Source organism: Drosophila elegans, unplaced genomic scaffold (genome assembly GCF_018152505.1).
Source record: "Drosophila elegans isolate 14027-0461.03 unplaced genomic scaffold, ASM1815250v1 contig_476, whole genome shotgun sequence".
NCBI lineage: Eukaryota > Metazoa > Arthropoda > Insecta > Diptera > Drosophilidae > Drosophila > Drosophila elegans.
The window spans coordinates 15,457,039-15,480,006 of record NW_024545863.1 but is presented as its reverse complement, the minus strand read 5'-3'; the positions used below and the strand labels follow the sequence as shown (position 1 = coordinate 15,480,006).

The 22,968-nt window shown below is 42.4% G+C and overlaps 2 protein-coding genes across 2 annotated transcripts; one reads left to right on the top strand and one right to left on the bottom strand.

Moving 5' to 3' along the window:
• The first annotated feature begins 210 nt into the window (after positions 1-210).
• On the top strand, positions 211-21,102 carry LOC108150359 (3-hydroxy-3-methylglutaryl-coenzyme A reductase). Its single transcript, XM_017278497.1, has 6 exons — positions 211-769; positions 15,730-16,201; positions 16,550-16,637; positions 17,595-18,170; positions 18,241-19,884; positions 20,483-21,102. Exons 2-6 carry the CDS (start codon positions 15,778-15,780, stop codon positions 20,553-20,555), a joined length of 2,805 nt encoding a protein of 934 aa, XP_017133986.1. The 5' UTR covers positions 211-769; positions 15,730-15,777; the 3' UTR covers positions 20,556-21,102.
• On the bottom strand, positions 21,100-22,914 carry LOC108150377 (ran-binding protein 3). Its single transcript, XM_017278520.2, has 2 exons — positions 22,788-22,914; positions 21,100-22,664 (listed from the first exon to the last, which is right to left on the bottom strand). Exons 1-2 carry the CDS (start codon positions 22,801-22,803, stop codon positions 21,307-21,309), a joined length of 1,374 nt encoding a protein of 457 aa, XP_017134009.1. The 5' UTR covers positions 22,804-22,914; the 3' UTR covers positions 21,100-21,306.
• Positions 22,915-22,968: the final 54 nt, after the last annotated feature.

Here is a 22,968-nt window from a genome sequence, read left to right as displayed (position 1 = left end):
CCCACTTGTGTGACCGTTTGCTTGTGTCTTCTCTGGTATTCGGTATTTTAATTTATTTAGTAAATCCGAGTTCCCCACCACCCAAGTTCCCAACCACCCAAGTTCCCAACCACCCAAGTTCCCAATCACCCAAGTTGCCAACCTCCCAAGTTCCCAACCCATGCAAATCGATGTTGCCATCGATGTGCTCTCACCTCTAGCGCAGCGTCAGCTGTTCAAGTTGTGTACGCGGAAGAAACGACAATTCGTTTGGAGCCCCTCGTCGAAATAGTTTATAATTCCGGACGCCAGGATCCCCCTTGGCAGAGAGTCGTCGCGCAGCCAACTAGCCAGTTGCCCGATCCGCGAGAATAGTGGCATTATTCCGGGCTTAAGCACCACTGCCAGCAATCCCAAAACAACAACTCCAGTGTGTGCCCTGCAGCAGCAACAACAACAACAACAAGAACAGAGAGTTACCGTGTGTGTGGTTCGTTCGCATTAACAATTTGTTGGCCAAATAAAGTAGAAATCGAAATTGGCGAACGAAAGTGCCCGCAATTAATGGTTATATAAATGTAAAGCAAACACCGCGTCGTGCAAGAAACTATGTGGATTTGTCCGCGGAAAGTTGACACATCGCGCAGAACTAGTTAATGCCCCCACGACTCCTCCAACTGGGAAATTCGATTATAGATCCAACGCATAAGCATTTCATTTGTGGATTAAGGAGCGTGTCGTCCATTTGTCGGCAATCACCAGGAAAGCGATCCCTCTACCAAAAAGCAAGGTTAGTTCTTGGTTCTATTTTCGACTTGGGGGTTAGCGCTGCTGTGGTTTCCCTTATCGCCACGAATTCCAAGCAGCATCATCCCCTTCCGATTGGCCACTTCCCATTGGAACCGATCGTGAACAACACGAACACGATCTGTTGCACGGGGCAATGGCAGTGGGCACCACTATTTGGTTAGTCGCCAGTTATGCAATTGGGGCTCCCCAATCTTATCACTGGCTGGCCCCACGTCGCCGTCTATTAAAAGTTCTTGCCCTGCAGTGCGAACATATGTTGGACAACTTTCTCTTTGTAACGCAACAAACACTTCAGAATTGGAGTTTTCGGGAAGGAAAAAATAATAAGATCACTTTCTTGTCGATTTTTTTTTCACTATTACTTTAAAATAGATTTTTTGGTACATTTTAGATAAATTCAGTGCATATGATATTTTAAGACTTTTTGATATTTGATATTTTTAACAATTTCAATCATATTTTAAATCAAAGTATATAAAAAAGATTAAAATATAATAGACACGATCTCTTTCCAACCGATATAAAATACCAATCATACCATGATATATATATATCCATTATATGATATACAATTAAATCTAAAAGAAATACTTAAGATTGAAAAAAATTTTTGATTAGTTTAAAAATTGTTTAAAATTTTTCCTTGAAACCATCGAATCGAGATCAAATTTTGTAGGTACCTAATTTTCGTGACCTTTTTAAATTCCCAAACAGCCAGTTGACATATTTTTGTTGAGTGGCCTTCCTTGCCTTTAACAAAATCCACTTGAGCACAGCCAGCAGGAGTTTTCTGGAACATCCTGTTGCGCTGTCAACGTTTTTTTTTCATTTCCTGACGAGTCTTTGCGCTTTGGTAGAAAGAAAGTACATACGATACGACTACTTTCTCGATGGCAGTTGATTTCCTTGGCCTGTTCCCCAGTTTACCAATTTACCAAATTCGAAATGGGCGACATCTGGCAGCGACAGAAACGCAGATACTGATACGGAGCGCTATATAAAAACCGGCTGGGGCGTATTACGGTTATGTGAAGAGCGGCAATTTCAAAAATCCAAAACAAATTCCGAAAAAAACGCTGTCGGATGACGACTTCATCTTCATCTCCGTCTCAGTCGACAGACAGCATCTGGCTATTAAAAGCAAAAGTGAAAAATGCCACACAGTCCCCGCCGATGCAGTGGCTTCAAACAAAAAATAAATGGAAAAAAACAAAAACATAAACCATAAAACCGCTGCAACAACAAGTGAAGCAGCTTTGTCAAGTGCATTGCCGCTTCCTACTTTTTTTTTTTTTTTAGCTGCGCCCGCCGCTTGTTATGTGGCCAGCCGGGTAGAAATATTATTCAATTACAAGCCAATCCAGTTGCCCCAGGCGCCAAGAGTTGCGAAAGAGTTGGTTTCTTGTAAATTCATATTCGATTTTGGTGCCAAGCCAAAGTCGCATGAAGCTCCGGCGAAGACAGCTCCGATCGAAATAATAGCATCCAGTCTTCTCAATGTCATTATTCGTTCATTTTTCAATGAGATTCATTCATTGATTGTTAAGCAAACAGAAAAACGTCACTGGGAATTTATTAAAATAACTCAAAGAACCAAAAACATAATACATATTCATTTTAATTTGCATAGCTCAAAGCCTTCGACAAAAATATAAGCAAATACAAAACATTTGAATTGGTTATCAGGTTTATTTATTTTAAATGATGTCAAGTCTAATAAATAATGTTTTGGTTGCATGATAAGCTTAATTTAAAATTTTTATTTATTTATTAAAAAAGAGCAAGTAAACTGTAGCAATAAAAATGAAAACATTAAAAAATGAATTAAGCATTTAATGAATTTTATTTAACTGAAATTAAACATTAAAATTGTTTATTAAAAAATAAGCGGGCCATAAAATTAGTGTTAATGAGACATTAAACTTTGTTAGCACTCCTATTATTATGTGCGCCACTGTAACCCCATTGATACAAATTTGACTTCGAATTCCATTGGCGGCGATTTCATAACTTTTGCTCTCACCGCTGCGCGCCTTTGCCTTTGCCTTTGCCCAACTTCGATTTGGTTTTTTTTAAACAAATTTATTTTCATTTAACGCTGGGCGCGCTTCTTCTGCGGCTTTACGGCCTGGCATTCACTCTCTCGCTTCGTTTCGTTTCTTTTCGTTTTTTTTTTTCTTGTCTGTAAGCCAATGTAGTTTTGGGCAGCAGCAACAATAGGCAGGCAACGACGGACCGAAAAAAAAAGTGGTTTCAATGCTGGTAACTTTCTCCGCCACCTGCAAAAGTGCGCGACTTACGCGCGTTTAAAAACGCACGCATGCGCAGTTCGCTTGCTGGGCTCTGGCTCACTCTCTTTCCCTCTTTCTCCGTCTTTCTCCCACCGCCTATCTCCTTCTGCTCTTCGTGTTGCCAACAGAAATTGGTCATGTGCCGCCTGGGTACATACGTGAGTGTGTCCGACCGACCAAAGATTGCGCGATTAGCTAAAACGCCCGCCAAGTCGCATGCAAAACGCGTGCGCGATTTTCAGCCTGCAATTTCATCATCGTCATTGTCAGCGGCATGGCAAGCATTATTGTTGTCATTTCTGGCAAATTGCGCTGGCAAATAGCTAAGCGATGAGACGACATGGGCAAACCTAGAAAAACAGCATTTTTAATGTTTTTACTATAACATGAAATAAAAATTAGACAAAGTGTTTACTTGTTACTATGAATATATACACATATATCTAGAACTAGTTCTATAAGTAATTTTTAGGGAGTCTTTTAAGGCCTAGTAACAACTAATCAATGTACAGTGGGCAAAAGAAGTTGTACACTTTGCACCGAAATTTCATATAAAATGTTCGCAAACTTGTCATGCCCACTGAATGTATTAATTTGAACTCACTTATGTATAAAATTATTGTTATAAAAGACTTTATAAACGTGCTAACAATTACTTTTAAAATACTATAAGTCGCTTATAATTCTCCGAATATTACAAGTCAAATGCATACGCCCATAGTAAAAGTAAACATTACAATTTTTGAATGTAACATTCTTTTTAAATATAAAATATAAATTTACTTAAAATAAACTAAAAACATGATAATCTAATTATTAACATATTTAATTGTGTTATCCAATAAAAAACTACATTTTTTCATTCTTAAAAATTAAAAAGAAAGTGTAACGCACTTTGATTCAAACACAAGACCAATACAACACAATTCAAAGAGAAAATATTTGGATTTACTATGATTTTTCTCTGGTTGTAGGATTCCTAATTTAAGGCCAAAACTTTAACGGTTTTTTCTAAGTGCAATATTTGGCCATTTGAGCTATTACACATCTCCGCCCCCTTTGATTTGGAATTGAGGAATTGAGAGCATGACTTTGCTTGGCTTTTTTCTTTTTTTCGATCACCTTCAAGCGCTATTGCAAAGCCATCCATTCATCCACAATGCATTGATGGCTACACACACATTTCCGCCGCTTTAGGCCAACTTCCAGCGAAGGCCAGATGCGAACCCTTTGTTGCGGCTGGTCGTAACGAAAAAATGGGGCTATAAAATCGATGCTCAATCGGCTCGAATTAGTCCGGGGGCCTTAGGCTTCGCTGTAGTCTCACTTTGAAATGCAAATATCTCCGACTCAAGCACAAACGCAAATGCAAACATAGTCGTCTGCATGCAAATACAAACAAACCAGCATCACCAGCAGCACAAGCAGCACGCACTTCTGGCATAAACATATCAAAGTTTATGTTTATGTTTATTAGGCCCGCATTAGTGCCCAAAAAAAGCAAACAAGGCGAAGAAGATGTTGCAGCAACCCAAGCTAATGAAAACTGTGGCACCAGCATGGATTTTGCTTAGCCAATTAAATCGACAAAGTCTGAAAGTTTTCCTTGACAATATAAGTTTAAGATTGGTTCTATAAGCCCCATCGATGCAAAATATCTAGCTATTCCATAGCCATTGTGTCAGTTACCTGATGCTTGGATTACCTGCCTAATTGGATTGGAATAATCTTAAATAGATCTTTCTTACGGCATTTAATAATTGCACATTAATTAAAGAGATTTCATCATAATGAAACCCACCTCAAGTTTATGGTTATTGACCAAAAGCTGTCTTAAAAGAGGAAGACGAAACCGAACTGAGTTTTGCATAACTCTGCGATCAAATGACAGGGGCCGCAACTTTTATTTTTATTTCTGGATTGGATTTCTGTGCTGTTGTTGTAAAATGAGGTCGCCAAAGAAGAAAAACCTGTCAACATTTTCATGTTCAGGGTTCAGGAGTGCCAACAAGTAAACAGTTGCAACTGCCACTGGATTTTCAGCCGATCCACCAACTGCAATTGAAGTTGGGGCTTTAGTTTTCGACTTTCCGTTGACGTTTTGTTTAAGCTTTTCTACTTTTTGGCCCCTCAACTCGTTTGGCTGGGCACGTAAAACTCGCCGAAGCAAGCAATTGGCACTCCGAAATCGTAGTTGACCGCCTTGAATGCTGATGACTCTTAATGGCAACGAGTGCCAGACGACGCAATATTACCAATATACCCCGGATCCCCGATCCGTTAAAAAAAAAAACAAAGCGTAACGAAAGAAAAAAAATGCGTTGCCTTAACATATTGGTTTATGGCATAATCAAGTTACCAACCGGCCAAGTTCGGGGCGGATGCAATTGCAGCTCCCGCTGCCAAGTTGTCTATGTCACATGTTGTTTGCCTTATGTTGCACCTGCACTGCGCAAAATGTAATCCATATATTATCATGGTATAAGAAACAAAACCACATTATGGGAAAAGTGATTAAATGATTCACAGATTATTACAAGTTTGATTTGAATAAAGGTAAACACTTTGCAAACTACACTTCATTTAATCTTTAAGAAATAGAAGCTAAAGCAATTAAAACTAAATTCTATTGACAAAAAGAAGATAAGTAAACAGAAACTCATTGGATATGAAGTCGATTGAAAACAGGCCTGTATAAAACCGCTGGAACCATGCATTCTGTTTTTGCTATTTATCAGCTTTTATCAAGTATGGTTTTAGACTTATTAATACATAACTTGTAAATATTTATTTACATCGGGATTGTAATTGTAATCAAGAGAAACGAAATAAATAAAATTTCTTGCTGTGCTGAGCATGTGGTTTTTGCCGTTGTTGTTTGTGTCGTGATTTTTATTGCTGCCACCCATGGCTAAGCATGTTGTTTACTTACGCCGGTCAAACAAACTTTAAGCAACGACGTTGCAAGCGGACCAAATATTTGAGCAATGCAGAAGCTGGGCTGGCACTACTTCGAACCCCCTGGGTCCGTCCAATAAAACGCCCATAATTACATTAACCGAAGCGACTTATTCTATGCCCGTCTTTTGTTTGCTAAACTCTCGGCTCTGAGGCAAACGACAACGAAAACGACAACGACAACGAAAACGACAACGACAACGGAACGGCCTTTTACCAAAAGGTCTGGCAAATATTGCACAAACGCAGCGTTCAACGTGTTTAATCTACACTCGCCGTTTGTTTGTCGGTTGGTTGGTTGGTTGACTGGTTGGTTGGTTGGCTGGTTGGTGGCTGCCTCGCTTCGTTCTGTTGGTGGGAAGACATTTGATGACCCTCGCACTGGGTATATAATCAAACTTCAAAGTCAGGCCATTATTGGCGAGGTCTTAGCCAGCGCGAGCAGGAAAATATTTATGCAATTTGTAACATTCTTTTTGTGTGCCACGATTTAATTAATTCCCATAATGCGCCACATTTTGCGGGAATATATATATGGCAAGGCAGGGGAAGGTAGAGGAGCTCCAGCGTTGTCGGATATTCCGCAGATAAGGTTGTAAAAACAAACATGTTCGCAAGTACACATGCGGCTGGCTGTGAGTGTTCTAGACATTAATCAGATTATAAATGGTTTATCGGGGAGAGAACAGGACTTATAAATTAATGATGTGTGCTTAGATAAATTATAACAAGATTCGGATTCTTGTTTTTAGTTCCTTATCCTTTCTTATCTGTATACTAATCGGATTTGTATTTTATTATCTGTTCATATGGTGATAATCCGTTTTTATTTATTTCAAAAGATATCAAATGGTTTCTTTTATCTAAGACGAACTTGTTGTCTTGGGCAATAAACAATAAATAGAAATTCTTAATTTAAGTACGTACGACATTCGAGTAAATGACAATTGCGTTGCAGCCTTTAAAATAGGTTAAGTTAAATCTGTATAAAGTGTTGGAAGTATTTTGAACACCTTCGGAAGAAATGTATTTTTGGGTATTCACAACATGTTTGTTTTCTCATTGTTTTTCGCTTTCGCATGTACAAGCTAAAATATTAATGAATGAATGTTTTTCACGCAATTAGATCGAACGTTAATAAAAATAGCAAGAAAATTGTTTTTCTGAGGCTAATTTATAAATCACATTAGTTTGTCAGCATCGATTCAACAAATTATTAAGAATTCAAGCTTCTATTAACCTGATGACTAAACCTCAAAACCAAATTTTTCACACTTTCCCTAACAAAATGATTTGCACTTTAGTGATCTATTTGCTGTCTATCTCAACATCAATGTCAGTTCGTTGGAAATGATCTCAATTTGTGAATATGAATCACTTTGGGAAAGTTTTAAGAGCAAGTGCAATCGCCATTAATCAAATCGATTTCGTAAGGGGAAAATTCTACAAAATTAATTTCGATAATCACGGGCTGATAAGAAATTAAGCAAATTCGTCAATTGTAAGCCCAAAAAGGCAGAAAACTCATCGAACTACCCGCATGGAAACACACACACACACACTCAGAGCAAATCAATTTCTGTTTAAGCCAGAAAAAAAAGGCATCAGGAGCAGGAGGCGGGAAATGAAGGGGAAATGAGTGGGTGGTGGCCCTCAAGCTGCCACCCATTTTTGTCCCCTATCTCAGCATGTAATCCATGGAGCCGTGTAATATGACTGTGATTGGAAATTGAAATTGCATCCGGCAAACATCAGAGAACCGGCGGAGCGTCGATAAAAATGCCTTTTCCCTTTCTGAAGGCTGAATTAAAATTCAAATTTGCAACAAGCTGACAGAAAGCAGAGGCAGCCAACCAAAGTTGGCCACTTTACGAGCGCTTATGTTGCAGATGACAGGCGCCAAAAGCATGATGATAATACCGATTCCGTTTCAGATTCAGATTCAGATAGGTTCCTAATGCTAATGATGATGTGTGTGCAGCCACGACATAATGATGTGGGTGCCGCTGTGATTAGAATTGCCGTGTTTTTTTTGTATTATTTTTAGCCGTTTTGTTGGTTTTGGCCAAATGGCAAACCGAGCATGAAGGCAGCTTTACTTAGCGTGATTGCGAATCGCAGTCACAGACGGGGATGCGCCACATTGGCAAATAAAACAAACAAAACCTTGGCCAAAACATCGCCTATGGCGGCGCATTTCAATTATGGTTTATTTATTTAATAACAGCTTAGATTGCTTAATTTGTTAACAAAGGTTTTTCGAGTCGCATTCGCATTTGCAGTCAGAGTCGCAGTCATGTTAATGGGCAATTAACCGGATCGCGTCTACTGCGGCGGCGGGCTTCACCAATTAGCTGGCTGCCAGCACTGAAATATTTCATATTATTTATAATATATGCAACCGATTTAACGCAATGTAATGCCTAGTTGCCTGCCTGCACGTGCCGACACCGAAAATGTCGATTAACCAACCGAAAAGATGCTGACACGCAGCTAAGATACTCTCAACAAGGCGATCTTCGGTTTCGAGGAAAAAAAATGTACATAAACTGAATATGAAACAGATTTGCATTTTATTCATTGGCACAGCAGCGAGTTCCCAGAAGAGAATACCAACATTCAGGGCTGACCAAACAAATGGTATTGAGCAATTTAAGCCGGAGGACGAACGCCAGAGGATGTTTACAATTAAGCTGTTGAATGGCAAAAATCAAAATTCAATGACCATAACAGGCAGTAATGAACAGACTTATTTCCTACAAAGATTCTTGGAATAATTTACTTTTTTAAATTATTTTCAAATTTTATGGTTAAAGGAAGTATAGTTTAAATTGGATAGTCATGAAACGGGGAACTAAGTATGTTTAAAATATTATTACTAAATTATATATTAGATTATCTTTATACTGATAAGATTTGTGTTATCTTTTTGTTTAGGTTAACTGTGCAGATTGAGCTTATTTTTACTCAGGCAATTTGCAACCAATTTAAATAAATTTATTAAATTTAAATTTCACATTTTAATTATTATGTGAACCGAGTTTCTGGGTTTGCAATTAAAATAATTGTATTTTGACAAAGATTGTCAGTAGATATCTATAGATTGTTTTATTTATTTTATTTGACCATCTAAAAAAAGTTAAAATATTACATTATTTTGCAATTGCTTTACCCTTAAAGTTTAAACTAATTTTGAATACATTTTAAAGCTTATTAGTTCTACAGTTTTTGCTCTACTCCACATAATTTTAATGAAATATTTTATTAAAGTTTCTCCACGGAATTCTAACAAGCTTTTCATGGAGATTTCTAATCTTTATGAGCCAACCCCAAGCCAAGCCCGTTTCTTCCTCTTTTAAACCAATGACGGCTATAAAACCCCCCAAAAAAAAACTTTCTATTTCATTGCGAATGGTTCCGGTTTTTCGTTCAAAGCGTTTTCGGTTTTTGGCCGCTCTTTGGACCGTTAACGGCGTTGTGGTCAACGCGAATCGATGGACCAACAGCCAAGTGGGTCAATGTCAAGCGCTGGCCAAGAGGATGGGTGATGGTGATGGTGATGGTGATGGTGATGGTGATGATATCGCGATGCTGGAGCACCTGATTAACATAAGCTATTGACACATGTCAGTCTCAGCATCGTAAAATCAACAAAATATAGGGCCTTAACAATTTTTTAAATGTTCATTCACTCTTATCGCCTTCAAGTTTGATTTGCTTTTAAATTAAAATCCATCAGTTTGCCAAAGTTTTTCCTTTGTTAAATGGGGAAACAAAATCGTTTGATGTACAAAGTCTGTGGGTTTTACTTTGTTTAACTTTACCGTTGTTTCGCTCAAAAAACACAACTGTTTTTTGGACTTCTTTCGGTTTTTTTTTTTTGTCCCGCCTCGCATGCATACAAATTAGCAGCATTCGCATTTTTGGTAGAAAGTAAAACTGTATTTTTCTTCTCATCGCCGTTTGAGTGTGTCGTTTTATTAATTTATTTATTTGTGCCTCACGCGACAACTTTTACTTTTTGTTTGGCAACTTGTAAATTACACAAAACTGCTGCAAAGCGAGAAAAAGCTTCAGAAATTGTTTCCGTTTTATTCCTTTTCTCTTTTCCCAAATTAAATGGAAAATGTTTTCGCCCTCTTTTCATTGAAAGTCTGCATTAGTGCACACGGCAAGTGTTTGTGATTACTTTGGACTTGATTTGGCTTTTAGCGTGTATATTGCCAATAACTGATAAGAACTTGGCTTGAAGCGCCATCAGGAGCAAATAAAAAGGGCAAAATATCAACATCAATATCAAAGTGCAATCTACATAACATTGTATCTATTTCATTATTGGCTTTGACCTTGTTTCCAATCTAATCGACCTGAATGGGGCTACTTTTCCCATCAATCCCGTTTAACCCCCTTTTTTTGTGTGTCCCAGTTGAGATCTATTTCGGCGTTATCAACCTTACAACATCAACCAACAACTGGTGGTAATGGGTTGCCCTCAATCCCACGCCACTTGTAATTGCCCTAAGAAACGCAAATAGTTTGGCCAGTCGGATGAGTCAGAATCTTCGCCAACTGCCATTGGCAGTGCAATCAAGTTTTGATCAAAAAAGAAGTAGAACAAGTGGCCACATGACTCACGCTCTTTATTACTCTCTAGCCAAAGAATTGTGGAGAAAGGAGGCGGAAAACGAGTTGCAAGATTGAAGATTTCCAGACACGACGGCTACGCAAAAAAGATACATCCATCCGGTTCCCGAGGCAATTCATTCTGCATTCGTTACAGTGAAAACTAGCCAAGTGTACTTCATGATGTTCTTTCTTTCTATTTGTATTTTATTTTTCCTTTTAAAAATTATAAACATCACTTTGAATGCAATGACTTATGGCAAACCTATAAAAAGGCAATAAATTTGCCAGTAAAATGTTTTGGGTACATACTATATACCTCATAAAAATTTACAGATTATTAAAAACTAATTGTATAATGTAGTTTTGTATACATCTTTTTCAAAAAAGGCAGTATAAAATTGACAAATATTTATTCTCCGCCTCGTTTGACTAAAATAATTATTTATAAGGCACAATTCTGCTGCAAAAATGCTGTTATATAAGTGAAAGCAAATAACTTAATCCATAAAATGCCGTCAAACTCCTAAATATTAATTGGATAAATTAATGCATGGCCACGCCGAAATTCCCTCCACTTCACCACCAAAAATAAAAAAAAAAGGTAGGGACACGCCTCGAAATGTGTAACTTTCTGCCTTGTTTTATTATTTGTTAGCATATTGTCCCTGATGGTTTGACTTTACCTACATTTTTTTTCAATATACATCTGGTGGCGAATTTGCAGAACTTTCTTTGTTTTTCGGCAGAATTAAATTTGCTTTAACACAAATAATAAACAAACTGGGGCAATTTATTATTCAATACAACACTTGGGGGGAGAAAAGCACATAAACAAATGCGACTGACGCCCCGATGAATTCCTTGGGAAAGTACTAGATTTTTGGAGGTACACAGACGGTATTGCTCAAATCGAAATTTTGTATAAATCAAAGTCCAAACTTCTACTCATGTCGAACAAACCGAAAGCCTCAAATAACAACAAACAATAATAAATCAGAGGCGTTAATTGCAATAATTTGCATGAGGTAAACTCAATGCGCAGCAGTCGAAAATAGTTTAAAGGAAATTGGATTTGGTAGTTCAAATATATTTCAAATTTCAGACAGAAAGTATAGGTTCGTCAAGGGCGATTAAAGTCACGTCAGGGCTATTTATTAATTACATGTATATAGTTCTTAGTACTTTCTTAATCAGAAGAGAGATGTGATTAGCTTGATTAGTGCTTTATTGTGCTTTATCTCTTAACATCGCTGTGCTAAATTCTGATGTGTTAATTACCAGCAAATTTGTGCAAAAACAATACAGAATTATATGGAAAATTTCCACGGACATAAATAAGCATACTGTGTGCCAAAGATTCCAGGAAAACCCATTCACCCACTCCCAAAAAAAAACAGACGAAGACAGATAATGACGCATCGCGATCTCCCCCTTTCTGATTTCTGGGTAGCCCGACAATTGAACGCACACCCATTGGGCATATTAATTGGGATTGGTGGTGTGGCAGCCCGTTCAATTTGGGAAATGCAAATGCTGCACGCGTCGCTCGATATTTTCGCAGAATTTCGGTTTTATTAGGTTCCCCACTCAATTGGGGACATCAGCAATGGCACTTGGGTTTTACCCCGAATTCTTCTTGGCGACTCTGAGGGTTAATGCCTTTCTCGATACTAATTATAAATATTAAGCGCACTCAAACGTTTGACAATTGTTGGTTGCAATTGCAAAATAAGATACTTAAACTAACTTTGAATTTATTGTGTATAAACATTTGAACAATTCTGACTGCAAACTTAAAAGCTTTTAGCAGATATCTAGCCTTTTTCCTACGAATTTACTTACTTTGCTTATATTAGATTAGAACCAAAGTTAACTTCCACTGACTAAGGTAATTTATTTTGGGAGAATATAACATCAGTTGTCTTACTTTGATTGTTCTAGATTAGATATTATGTCATTCCCCGTCATGAAAGTAAAAAAAAGGTTAGCTTGAAATATTGTCTTCTAAAATAAATCGTTTTTACAAGGGTATGCTAGATTTCGATGTGCAAAGTCAGACTGATTGGTTGGTTTATTTTTGTTATTTTGGTTGTACTGTATCTATTTACAAATCGGTTTCTTTTGATTTCCTGTTAAATAGACTGGGTTTTACTTGGGCCCTTTGGTTTGAGCAAGTTTTCTTCCCGCATTGGAATACAAGTATTTGTTTTAGTAGTTATTCCCCTGCTCAAATCTCATTGCCCACGATTGTGTTGAATGGCCATAAGGTTGAGGTCGGCCGCAACATCCGTTCGGCGAGTGCTTTCAAATGTAAACGAAAAAGTATGCAAAACAATGCAGCCTCACAGATTCACAGATTCACAGATACTTTTGCGCACACACACTGCCGCCAGAGCGTTTGTTGCCAAATGAAAAGGTCTACCGCCCCTTGGCCCACCGTCCTTGCTTCAAAACAGTTTTCTTCTATTTCTCCGGATTTTGGTTGCTTTTTTTCCCCGCTGCTCTGCTGTGGCTAAATTTAAACATTTCGCCATTCAACAGATATTAGCGGCGCCCTCGTTAATTGTTCTTGCCCGCTACTTCTGTTGTAAAACAGACCGAAAATAAACATTTGAATGAAAATGAAAATGAAAAATTTGTCTAATTTCTCGTTGTGCTTTGGCAATCCCAACTCTGAATTTACGTCACACTCGCTCTATGGGATCTCAAAGGAAGATCATTGGTGGAGTGCGAATGGCACTCACTCCACTCGGTTCCTGTCGTGTTTTTCACACCAATTTGATGGACTTTTGATAGCAAACAACCGCTGAGGGACTTTGTTCTAGCGCGAATTCCGTTTCGACTTCGACTCTCCGCACTTATCATCTGCTCAATTGTACTCAATGAGGTTCAAAGCAGGAAATTGAAGAAAATTGGACCAGAAAAACAGGAAAATCTCTTAAAAGCAAAGCAGTGGGGTCAAAACAATTAACTGGAAAATAAGAGTGTTTTCGATAGCTCATTATTTATATTGACCAAGGTTCAAGATATTTTACAACAAATAATTTTCAAAAACTGGGGCACAAAAGTTGTCCAAACTTTTCTACAATTGATGTAAGCTATGTATTTTAAATTTATTTAAATGCCTGATTCAAGAATCATTCCTAAGACCCCTAAAAATGAAATGTCACACTTGGAACAATATTTGAATATTTCATTTATTTTTATGGACGTGCTTGCTCACAATTTTTCGCTGTAAGTGGAGACCCTTCCGCGGAATTGGCGCTTACTTAAAATCCCCTCACGATTTTTGCTTAGACAAACAAATGTTGATATCTTTATACCCGAACACATGTACTCGAACATGATCTTGATCTACTCCCACTCCCACTCTTAGCCTCAGCCTCAGCCTCAGCCCTGGCCTTTGGCCACGGAAGGACCCCTGCCCCCTACCCCTGCCCCACCACCGATTTTCGCCATAAAACACCTACCAAAAATAACCCCAACAATTGCCGGGCATTCGCAGGCCTTCCATTTTAGCCACAGCCAATGGGAAAAAGAAACATAAATTTTTTTGTTTGGAATATTGAGGGAATTGTTTATGCTTTGCTCTTTTAACGATCGCGCTCGGACGCTTCAGTTGCTCCAACTGCCCCATGGACATGTAACACTCATGTTCGAGTCAATAAAAATCATTGTTCTGATCTTTCGACTGGCTGCAGAATGCTCTAAAACCTTTAAATAGGAATGCACTTTGTAATGGAAATTTTTTAGGCAATTCATATGATCTGTTCTGAAAGGCTTTTCAAGTAATTCATGTATACTTTATAACTTTTATAATGAAAATTATATCGTATTTCTTGTTCTGTAATATTAACATTATTAAACGATAATAAATTTGAAAAATTTTAAGTTAATTCACAGAATGGTTAAACCTTTAAAATACTATTTAGAATAATCGTTTCTCCCCATCTTTCCGTGTCCCCCGATGAAATGGCCTCTTGAGAGCCCTTTTGGGAACCGAATTCCTGCAACTGTATAGTGCATCCCATTAAATAATAAAAAAAGGATGCCCGTTCCCTGTTCCCTGAGTGCTGGTGATGGTTTATGGCCCCCAGGGCTTCGGATTACACAATGCTCAGCCTGAGGCACTTTGATGCTGGCACTCGTAAGTCCCCGGAATGCGACATCGTCTCTTGGCGTGCCAAAGTGCCATTTGATTTATTTAGCATATTTATTTGTTTATTTTTTGTTTCCCCTATCTTTCTCCTTTTACAACAAAATGGAAAACATTGTTTATGGACGCCGCCAGATAGTCGTTCGAAAAGAGACTATGCGCCGGCGCAGCGTTGAGGCGGAACTCTTTGAATATTTATGGCACGTTGTCTAACTGGGGGGCAGTAACAGTGGCAGTAGCATCAGGATAAACAGATGGCTTGGAGCTGGCCAACTTTTTTTTTTTGTTTTTTGTTCGTATGCCTGGCACGTGGTTTTGGACGAGCGATCGTCCGGCCAGATTGCCCAATGGCTTAATTAAACCGGCCGCGAAACTCTCGCGCGGCATGCGGAACTTGGAACTTGGAACTTGGCCCGGCTTAAACTATCAATCATGGATTTGCATCGAGAATGCTGGAGGAGAAGGAGAAGGAGGTGGGGCTGCTATTGGGATTGAGGCGTGGCCAGGGCTCAAGGACACGCAGCCCGTTCAAATCCGCTTAGTGTAATAACGTGTTTCTCCGTTTCCTTTCCTTTCCTTTCCTTTCCAAGAGGGTTCGTCGTTATCGCCTGAGCCTGCGGGCCTGTGAATGTGTCAACAGTTAAATCGATATGTTCTTCCCCTGTTGATATAGTTAAATCGCATTTGCCTTTTTCCCCCTGCCACTGCCACTGCCTTTGCTGCCTTGATTATGTAGCGCACAAAAGTTGACTGGCCTGGCCCGCATCCTGGCCTCAAATGTCCTTGGGGGGAAAAAAAAAAAAAACAAGAAAGGCTGACCGCTCGGGGTGATTGAGAAATTGAGCAAACCCAGTGAGAAGTGTGTTAACTGACACGCTTTTTTTTTTTTTCTCTATATAATTTCCACAGCCAGCCAGGATTGGCCAGATCTGGACGGGATTCGGACGCACCGCAGCCATGATAGGACGTTTGTTTCGCGCCCACGGCGAATTCTGCGCCTCGCATCCCTGGGAGGTCATCGTGGCCCTGCTGACCATCACGGCCTGCATGCTGACGGTGGACAAGAATAACACTTTGGATGCGAGCAGTGGTCTGGGTGCGGCAACCGCCTCTGCCGCCGCCGCCGCCGCCGCTGGAGGATCTGGAGGCAGTGGGCCAGCCATGCCGACGGCGTCTGTGGGAGGATCTGCGTCGGCATCGGCATCGGCCACGTCCAGCCGGCACAGGCCATGCCATGGATGGAGCCAGTCCTGCGACGGCCTGGAGGCGGAGTACAATGCCGCCGACGTCATCCTGATGACCATCGTGCGCTGCACCGCCGTGCTCTATTGCTACTATCAGTTCTGCAGCCTCCATCGGCTGGGATCCAAATATGTGCTGGGTGAGTACCGAGTACCGAGTTCCGAGTTCCGAGTACCGAATTACATCACTGGAATGGGAGGCACGTGTGTTGACCAAAGTGATTAGAACGCTGCCGTTGTTTGTCCCCACCCTAAACTATTTTGGTGGCCCCTCCGCTCCCCCAAAAAAAAAAGCTGGGAAAAAACGCAAACACAAGACTGGAATGTTTGGCCAAGATTTTAGAGGTGGGACAGACGACGGCAGCAGTAGAAGCTATCCGGTAGCCACCCAGCGGAGCTCCCTGGCATTTCTCACGTGCGCTCTAAACGATTCGACCTCCGTCCGCTAATGCGTCCGTCCGACTCATGTCGCCTTCGTTCTCTTTCAGGCATCGCCGGCCTCTTCACGGTCTTCTCCAGCTTCATCTTCACGACGGCCATCATCAAGTTCCTAGGCAGCGACATCTCTGAACTAAAGTGAGTATTATTTATACTATAGATTTACAGTAATTCATTCAAAAATGTCAATTTATTCAAGCCAGGCTTCGTAAATCAGTACATACATATGTATGATTCGAACATGAACATTTTACACAGTATAGTGTATACTATACTAAACATGTCTAATACGAAGTGTGGAGTATTTTATTTCCAAATAAAACACACGTAAAGCACTTCGTGTTTTACACCTTCAAAGTATAAAACATCGGGTACTTTATATTTTCGAACAAAATGTAAACACTCAAGTACTTTGAATTTCAAACACGTCTGGTTAAGGTTTTTCTATTTTATTTTAAAGCTCTAAAAGAGAGATGAAAACCGTTAATACAATTTTTAATTTTGACAGATATTTTTGGGATAATATTTCTGTTTTTTAGGGCCAAAGTAAAATTTGTAAATTTGAGTACAAAAATAACTAATTTAAAATAATAATTTAAATAATTTTATAAGACTTGTTGAACTTATAAATATATCTAATATAAAAATTTTGTGAAGGCTTAACTTCCTAAATTTTAGGAATAATAACCTAGGCTGGGTAAAAAAGGGTGAAAAAATCACCTAAAAAATTACTTATTACCTTAGTTAATTTTTAAGGTAATGTTTTCCTAAATATATGTTTAGACCTTTTTAAAGTGAAGGAACATTTTCCCAAAAACCGAGTTTTTCTGAGTTTATTATTTTTGTTTGTTTGACTATTTTTATTTAATTTCATATTTAAGTGCTAAATATATAAAAAAAAAACTTTTGCTTACTTTCATCTTGGTTATTTCCCCTTTAAATTAAGTAAATTAAGTAAAAATACCACTGGAATTGTAAAAATGAAGAATATAATGAGTTAACTTATTAGTTTCTTAAATCGCATACTAACTTTGTCAAGTGTACTGCATATGCTAATTAGATTAGCCATTAAAACCGCTCACCAACCACTTTCAGGGACGCCCTGTTCTTCTTGCTGCTGGTCATCGACCTGTCCAACTCGGGTCGCCTGGCGCAGCTGGCCCTCTCGGGCAGCAACCAGGCTGAGGTGACGCAGAACATTGCCCGCGGGCTGGAGCTGCTGGGTCCGGCCATCTCGCTGGACACCGTGGTGGAGGTGCTGCTGGTGGGCGTGGGCACGCTGTCGGGGGTGCAGCGCCTGGAGGTGCTCTGCATGTTCGCCGTGCTCTCGGTGCTGGTCAACTATGTGGTCTTCATGACCTTCTATCCCGCCTGCCTGTCGCTGATCTTCGATCTGTCCCGCTCCGGCGTCGACATGTCTGTGGTGCGGGAAAAGGCCAAGGGTTCGCTGCTCCTGAAGTCGCTCACCGAGGAGGAGCAAAAGGCCAATCCGGTGTTGCAACGCGTCAAGCTGATCATGACCACCGGCCTGATGGCCGTGCACATCTACAGCCGGGTGGCCTTTTCGGGCAGCGACTACGACTCGGTGGACAAGACGCTCTCGCCGACGCTCAGCCTGAATGTGAGCAACAATCGCACGGAATCCGGCGAGATCGCCGACATCATCATCAAGTGAGTTCGAAGGTTATCTATCAATGTTTTACAAACCAAATTAAACACATTTTGCTATGTTCTCTTCCAGGTGGTTGACGATGAGTGCCGATCACATTGTTATCTCCATTGTTCTCATCGCCTTGGTGGTCAAATTCATTTGCTTCGACAATCGCGATCCCCTGCCGGATCAACTGCGTCAGTCAGGACCCGTGGCCATTGCCGCCAAGGCTTCACAGACCATGCCCATTGAGGAGGTGGAGGAGAAGGAGCAGGATGGACAGGCTGAGCAGACTGAGCAGACGAGGCAGCCGGAGATTAGATCCGTTGTCCGTGCCCCACTGTTCACCATTGAAGAGCAGAGCTCGGCCAATGCATCCACTCAAACGGAGCTGCTGCCGCTGCGTCATCGTCTTGTCGGTCCCATTCGGCCACCACGACCGCTCCAGGAATGCCTGGACATCCTGAATTCCGCTGAAGATGGCAGCGGACCTGCTACGCTGAGTGACGAGGAGATCGTGTCCATTGTCCAGGCCGGCGGCACCCATTGTCCGCTCTACAAGATCGAGTCCGTGCTGGACGATCCGGAGCGGGGAGTTCGAATCCGGCGACAGATCATCGCAGGCCGTGCCAAGATGCCGGTGGGTCGTCTGGATGTCCTGCCCTATGAGCACTTCGACTATCGCCGCGTGCTCAACGCCTGCTGCGAGAACATTTTGGGCTACGTGCCCATTCCAGTGGGCTATGCCGGACCCCTGCTGCTGGACGGTGAGACGTACTATGTGCCCATGGCCACCACCGAGGGTGCCCTGGTGGCGTCCACCAATCGGGGCTGCAAAGCGCTGTCCGTTCGCGGCGTACGATCCGTCGTGGAGGATGTGGGCATGACCCGGGCGCCGTGCGTACGTTTCCCCAGCGTGGCCCGGGCTGCCGAGGCGAAGTCGTGGATCGAGAGCGATGAGAACTATCAGCTGGTGAAGACGGAGTTCGATTCGACGTCACGATTCGGGCGCCTGAAGGATTGCCACATTGCCATGGATGGGCCGCAGCTGTACATTCGCTTTGTGGCCATCACCGGCGATGCCATGGGCATGAACATGGTGTCCAAGGGCGCCGAGATGGCTCTGCGTCGCATTAAGCGCCAGTTCCCCGACATGCAGATCATCTCGCTGAGCGGCAACTTCTGCTGCGACAAGAAGCCGGCGGCCATCAACTGGATCAAGGGACGTGGCAAACGGGTGGTCACCGAGTGTACCATTTCGGCGGCCACGCTGCGTTCCGTGCTGAAAACGGACGCCAAGACACTGGTCGAGTGCAACAAGCTGAAGAATATGGGCGGCAGCGCCATGGCCGGCAGCATTGGTGGCAATAATGCCCATGCCGCCAATATGGTGACCGCCGTCTTCCTGGCCACCGGTCAGGATCCCGCCCAGAATGTCACCTCGAGCAACTGCTCCACGGCCATGGAGTGCTGGGTGGAGAACAGCGAGGACCTCTACATGACCTGCACCATGCCCTCGCTGGAGGTGGGCACTGTGGGCGGTGGCACCGGCTTGCCCGGCCAGAGCGCCTGCCTGGAAATGCTGGGCGTGAGGGGCGCCCATGCCACCCGGCCGGGTGACAATGCCAAGAAGCTGGCCCAGATCGTCTGCGCCACGGTCATGGCCGGTGAACTGAGCCTGATGGCGGCGCTGGTCAACAGCGATCTAGTCAAGAGTCACATGCGTCACAATCGGTAAGTTGCGCATAATTCCATAAAGCTAGGCTCAAATGGTCCAAATGGTTTTAAACAAAAAGTAAATTTACCAACATTTAGAGCTATAGAATTGTTTATCAAGTCATTCAAGGATAATCCTTGTACAAAAATGTCTTTTCTAAGTATGTATTAAGTTCAAGATAATATGGTTTAACAAAATTGGACTGCCTGACCTTAACTAAAGCGTAAAGAGAATTAAAATTGCTTAAATTATATTAGAGATGTTTACAAAACCAATTTTATTAATTTTTTTTTTAAATAATAAAAGTTAGAGAAGAACTCATTTCATAACTGGTTTATTACTTTATACATATTCTGGTATACTTTTCAATCTTATGATTTATGATATCAATTCAAACTTCATTTATTGACATTAAAAAAATTATTACATTAATTTAAAGTCCGACAGATATAGTATATTTCATGTTTTTATAAGGAATAAAAAAAGATATAACATTTGTAAGTTGCTTTCACAAACTAATAAGTTTTTCAGATTTTTGAGATTCAGAATAGGTTCACAGAATGATTAGCACACAACATATATAATAAATGCAATTCTACTTACCTTTTTTTGCAGCTCGTCCATCGCGGTGAGCAGCGCCAACAATCCCCTGAATGTGACCGTTTCCAGCTGCAGCACCATCAGCTAAGATTGGGCGTTCGAGGGGCGCCACTTCTACCCTTTTGTACATAGAGTCTTTTACCGGGCGGGCCAGGCGTTGCAACTGATTTCTTTAGGTGTTACCTTGTAGTTGAATGTTTCACAAATTGCTTGATAAATAACCTGATTGATTGGCCAGGCCAAGGAACCGAACAGCGGCGTCTTCCAGATCGGCGTATCCTTTCAAGCCGGAGCTGGAAGCGCAGAGCGGGATGATCTGCGGACCATCCACTGTTGCTGCTACTTCCACTTAGATTGTACGTTTCGTCATAATTCATATTTTTTTCTACCAATACAACTGAATACTGAACGAAGATCCGCTGGAGTCCGCTCCAGATGGCAGTCAATGGAGCTTTGACCAGGACTAGTGCAAGCGATGAACTTGTAAAAAGTATTTCCTAAGCGAAAAGTAGTACATAGGGTTTGTATAGTGACTAAATTAAAACGTTTAATTAGAGCGAAATACGATCGATATCGATATCTTAATTTCTGTTTTAGTTTTTAACAACAAAAAAAAATATAAACACAAAGCGTAATGGATAAATGTCTTTTGTAGACGCTGCTCACGGGTTTACAAATCAGCACTTCATTTATTTTACTTTTAATAATAATAATTATTAATAAATTATTATAATTAATTTATAATAATTCACGGCGCGTTTTATTAATTAGTGGTTGTTGTGTGTGGTTTATTTTCCTCCATATATGAATCGTATAAAAAGAACAAGAGCGAGCGGCGGTTAATTCTGATCGGTGGACTCCTTGGCCTCGGCCTCGGCATCCTCGCCGCCCTCCTCCACGGGCGGCACACGGACATCGGCGCTGCTGTCGGGCTGGACGAGCACCTTCTTGGGACTCGGCCCATAGCTGTCCGCCTCTGCGGAAATGGCAACCGACGGCCCGGGAGCGGCGTCCTCATCCTCGTCGTCGTGAGTCGTCGACTCTGGCTGCAAACTGGCCGCAGCCTCGGATGCCACGCCGTTTTTCGTCTCCTCCACGGAACACTCCTCGGGATGTGACAGCTTGCGCTTGGCGATCCGCTCGCTGAGCGCCTTGTGCAGCTGGGCAATGTCCGCCGGTCGGCCCATGGCCAGGAAGATCTTGAGGACACCGGAATTGTCGATGGCCGTCAGGCGCAGTGACTTCTGGCTGGCCCGCTCCGCCACCATGGCGGCCCAGACTTTGGTGTTGAGCAGCAGGCGCAGATTGCCGGAGGTGCGAAAGACCACGCGCGAGTTGCCCCTGCCGTCCTTGGCATCGTTCAGCCGCAGGCTGCCGCGACCGCGCTCCTCCCAGTTGCTGTTGATGAAGGCGAAAAGCTTGCAACTGACGTCGATGATGTTCTTCTCGTCCTCCTCGCCGGTGAAGGTCTCCACCTCCTCGTACTTGCGCTTCTGGGCGCGACTCTCCTCGTACTCGCGGGCCACGTCCGTTAGGCTCTTGGCCTCGGCGGACTCCTTGTTGTTGTTGCTGCCGCTGCTGCTGCTGCAGGTGGAGGAGGAGGCGGCGGCGGCGGCCTCGCTGGTCTCTGTGGTCTGGGTAGCGTTCTGGATGACGCTAGAGAAAAGTAGTTGCGACGACGACGACGAGGCGGCGGTGGAGGATGAGGCGGCCTCCTGGGCCGAGCCCGATCCCGAGCTGCCGGCCGCCTCTGCATCGGGCTCTGCGACGGCCTGCTCCGGTTTTGGAGCCACCACACGCTCATGCACATTCTGGCCGAAGACAAAGCCGCTGGTCTGGACATGGGGCATGTTGTTCTTGGCGGCGGCAAACATGCTAGAGCGCTCGATGCCATTGCTGCGCAGCTTGGTCAGCGGATCCGGCCGCTCGTCAACCTCGTCGTCCTCCTTCTCGCCGGACGGTTCGGGCGCCACCGCGGCCGGGGTAGTGGCCACCTCCTCGTCGTCCTCCTCGTCCTTCGCTTCGCGCAGGAAGGGATTGTTCAGCAGGGCTGCGTCCTCGCCGGCGGCCAACGCTGTGGAACTGTTGCTGGAGCCGCTGTTGTTGGCCAGCACCGCCGGACGCAGCACGGCACCGCCAAGGCGCGAAGCCTTCAGGGTGAAGCCCCCTCGGAAACAGTTAGTTTCGACCGACGCTTCTGGAGCAAGAAAAAACAAGGTTCAGATGTCAGCTTGTGGGGGGAGTTTAAGGCTTAATAGCTACGCTCGTTGGGATCAGCCTTGGTTTCAACTAACTCTAGAGCTTTTTTTGCCGCACTTACCATTGTTTTCCGACATTGCAAACTTGGCTATTTGCAATTTGTAAATATAAATTGCCAAATCTTTTCCAGAAAAGAGCGTTCTCTGTAAAGCCTGCCAAATGTTATCGCTGGGCTATCGCAGCTATCGATAGGCAAGCGGCCCTGACCAACACTGGCCCGTGCGAGACAGTGTTGCCAACTT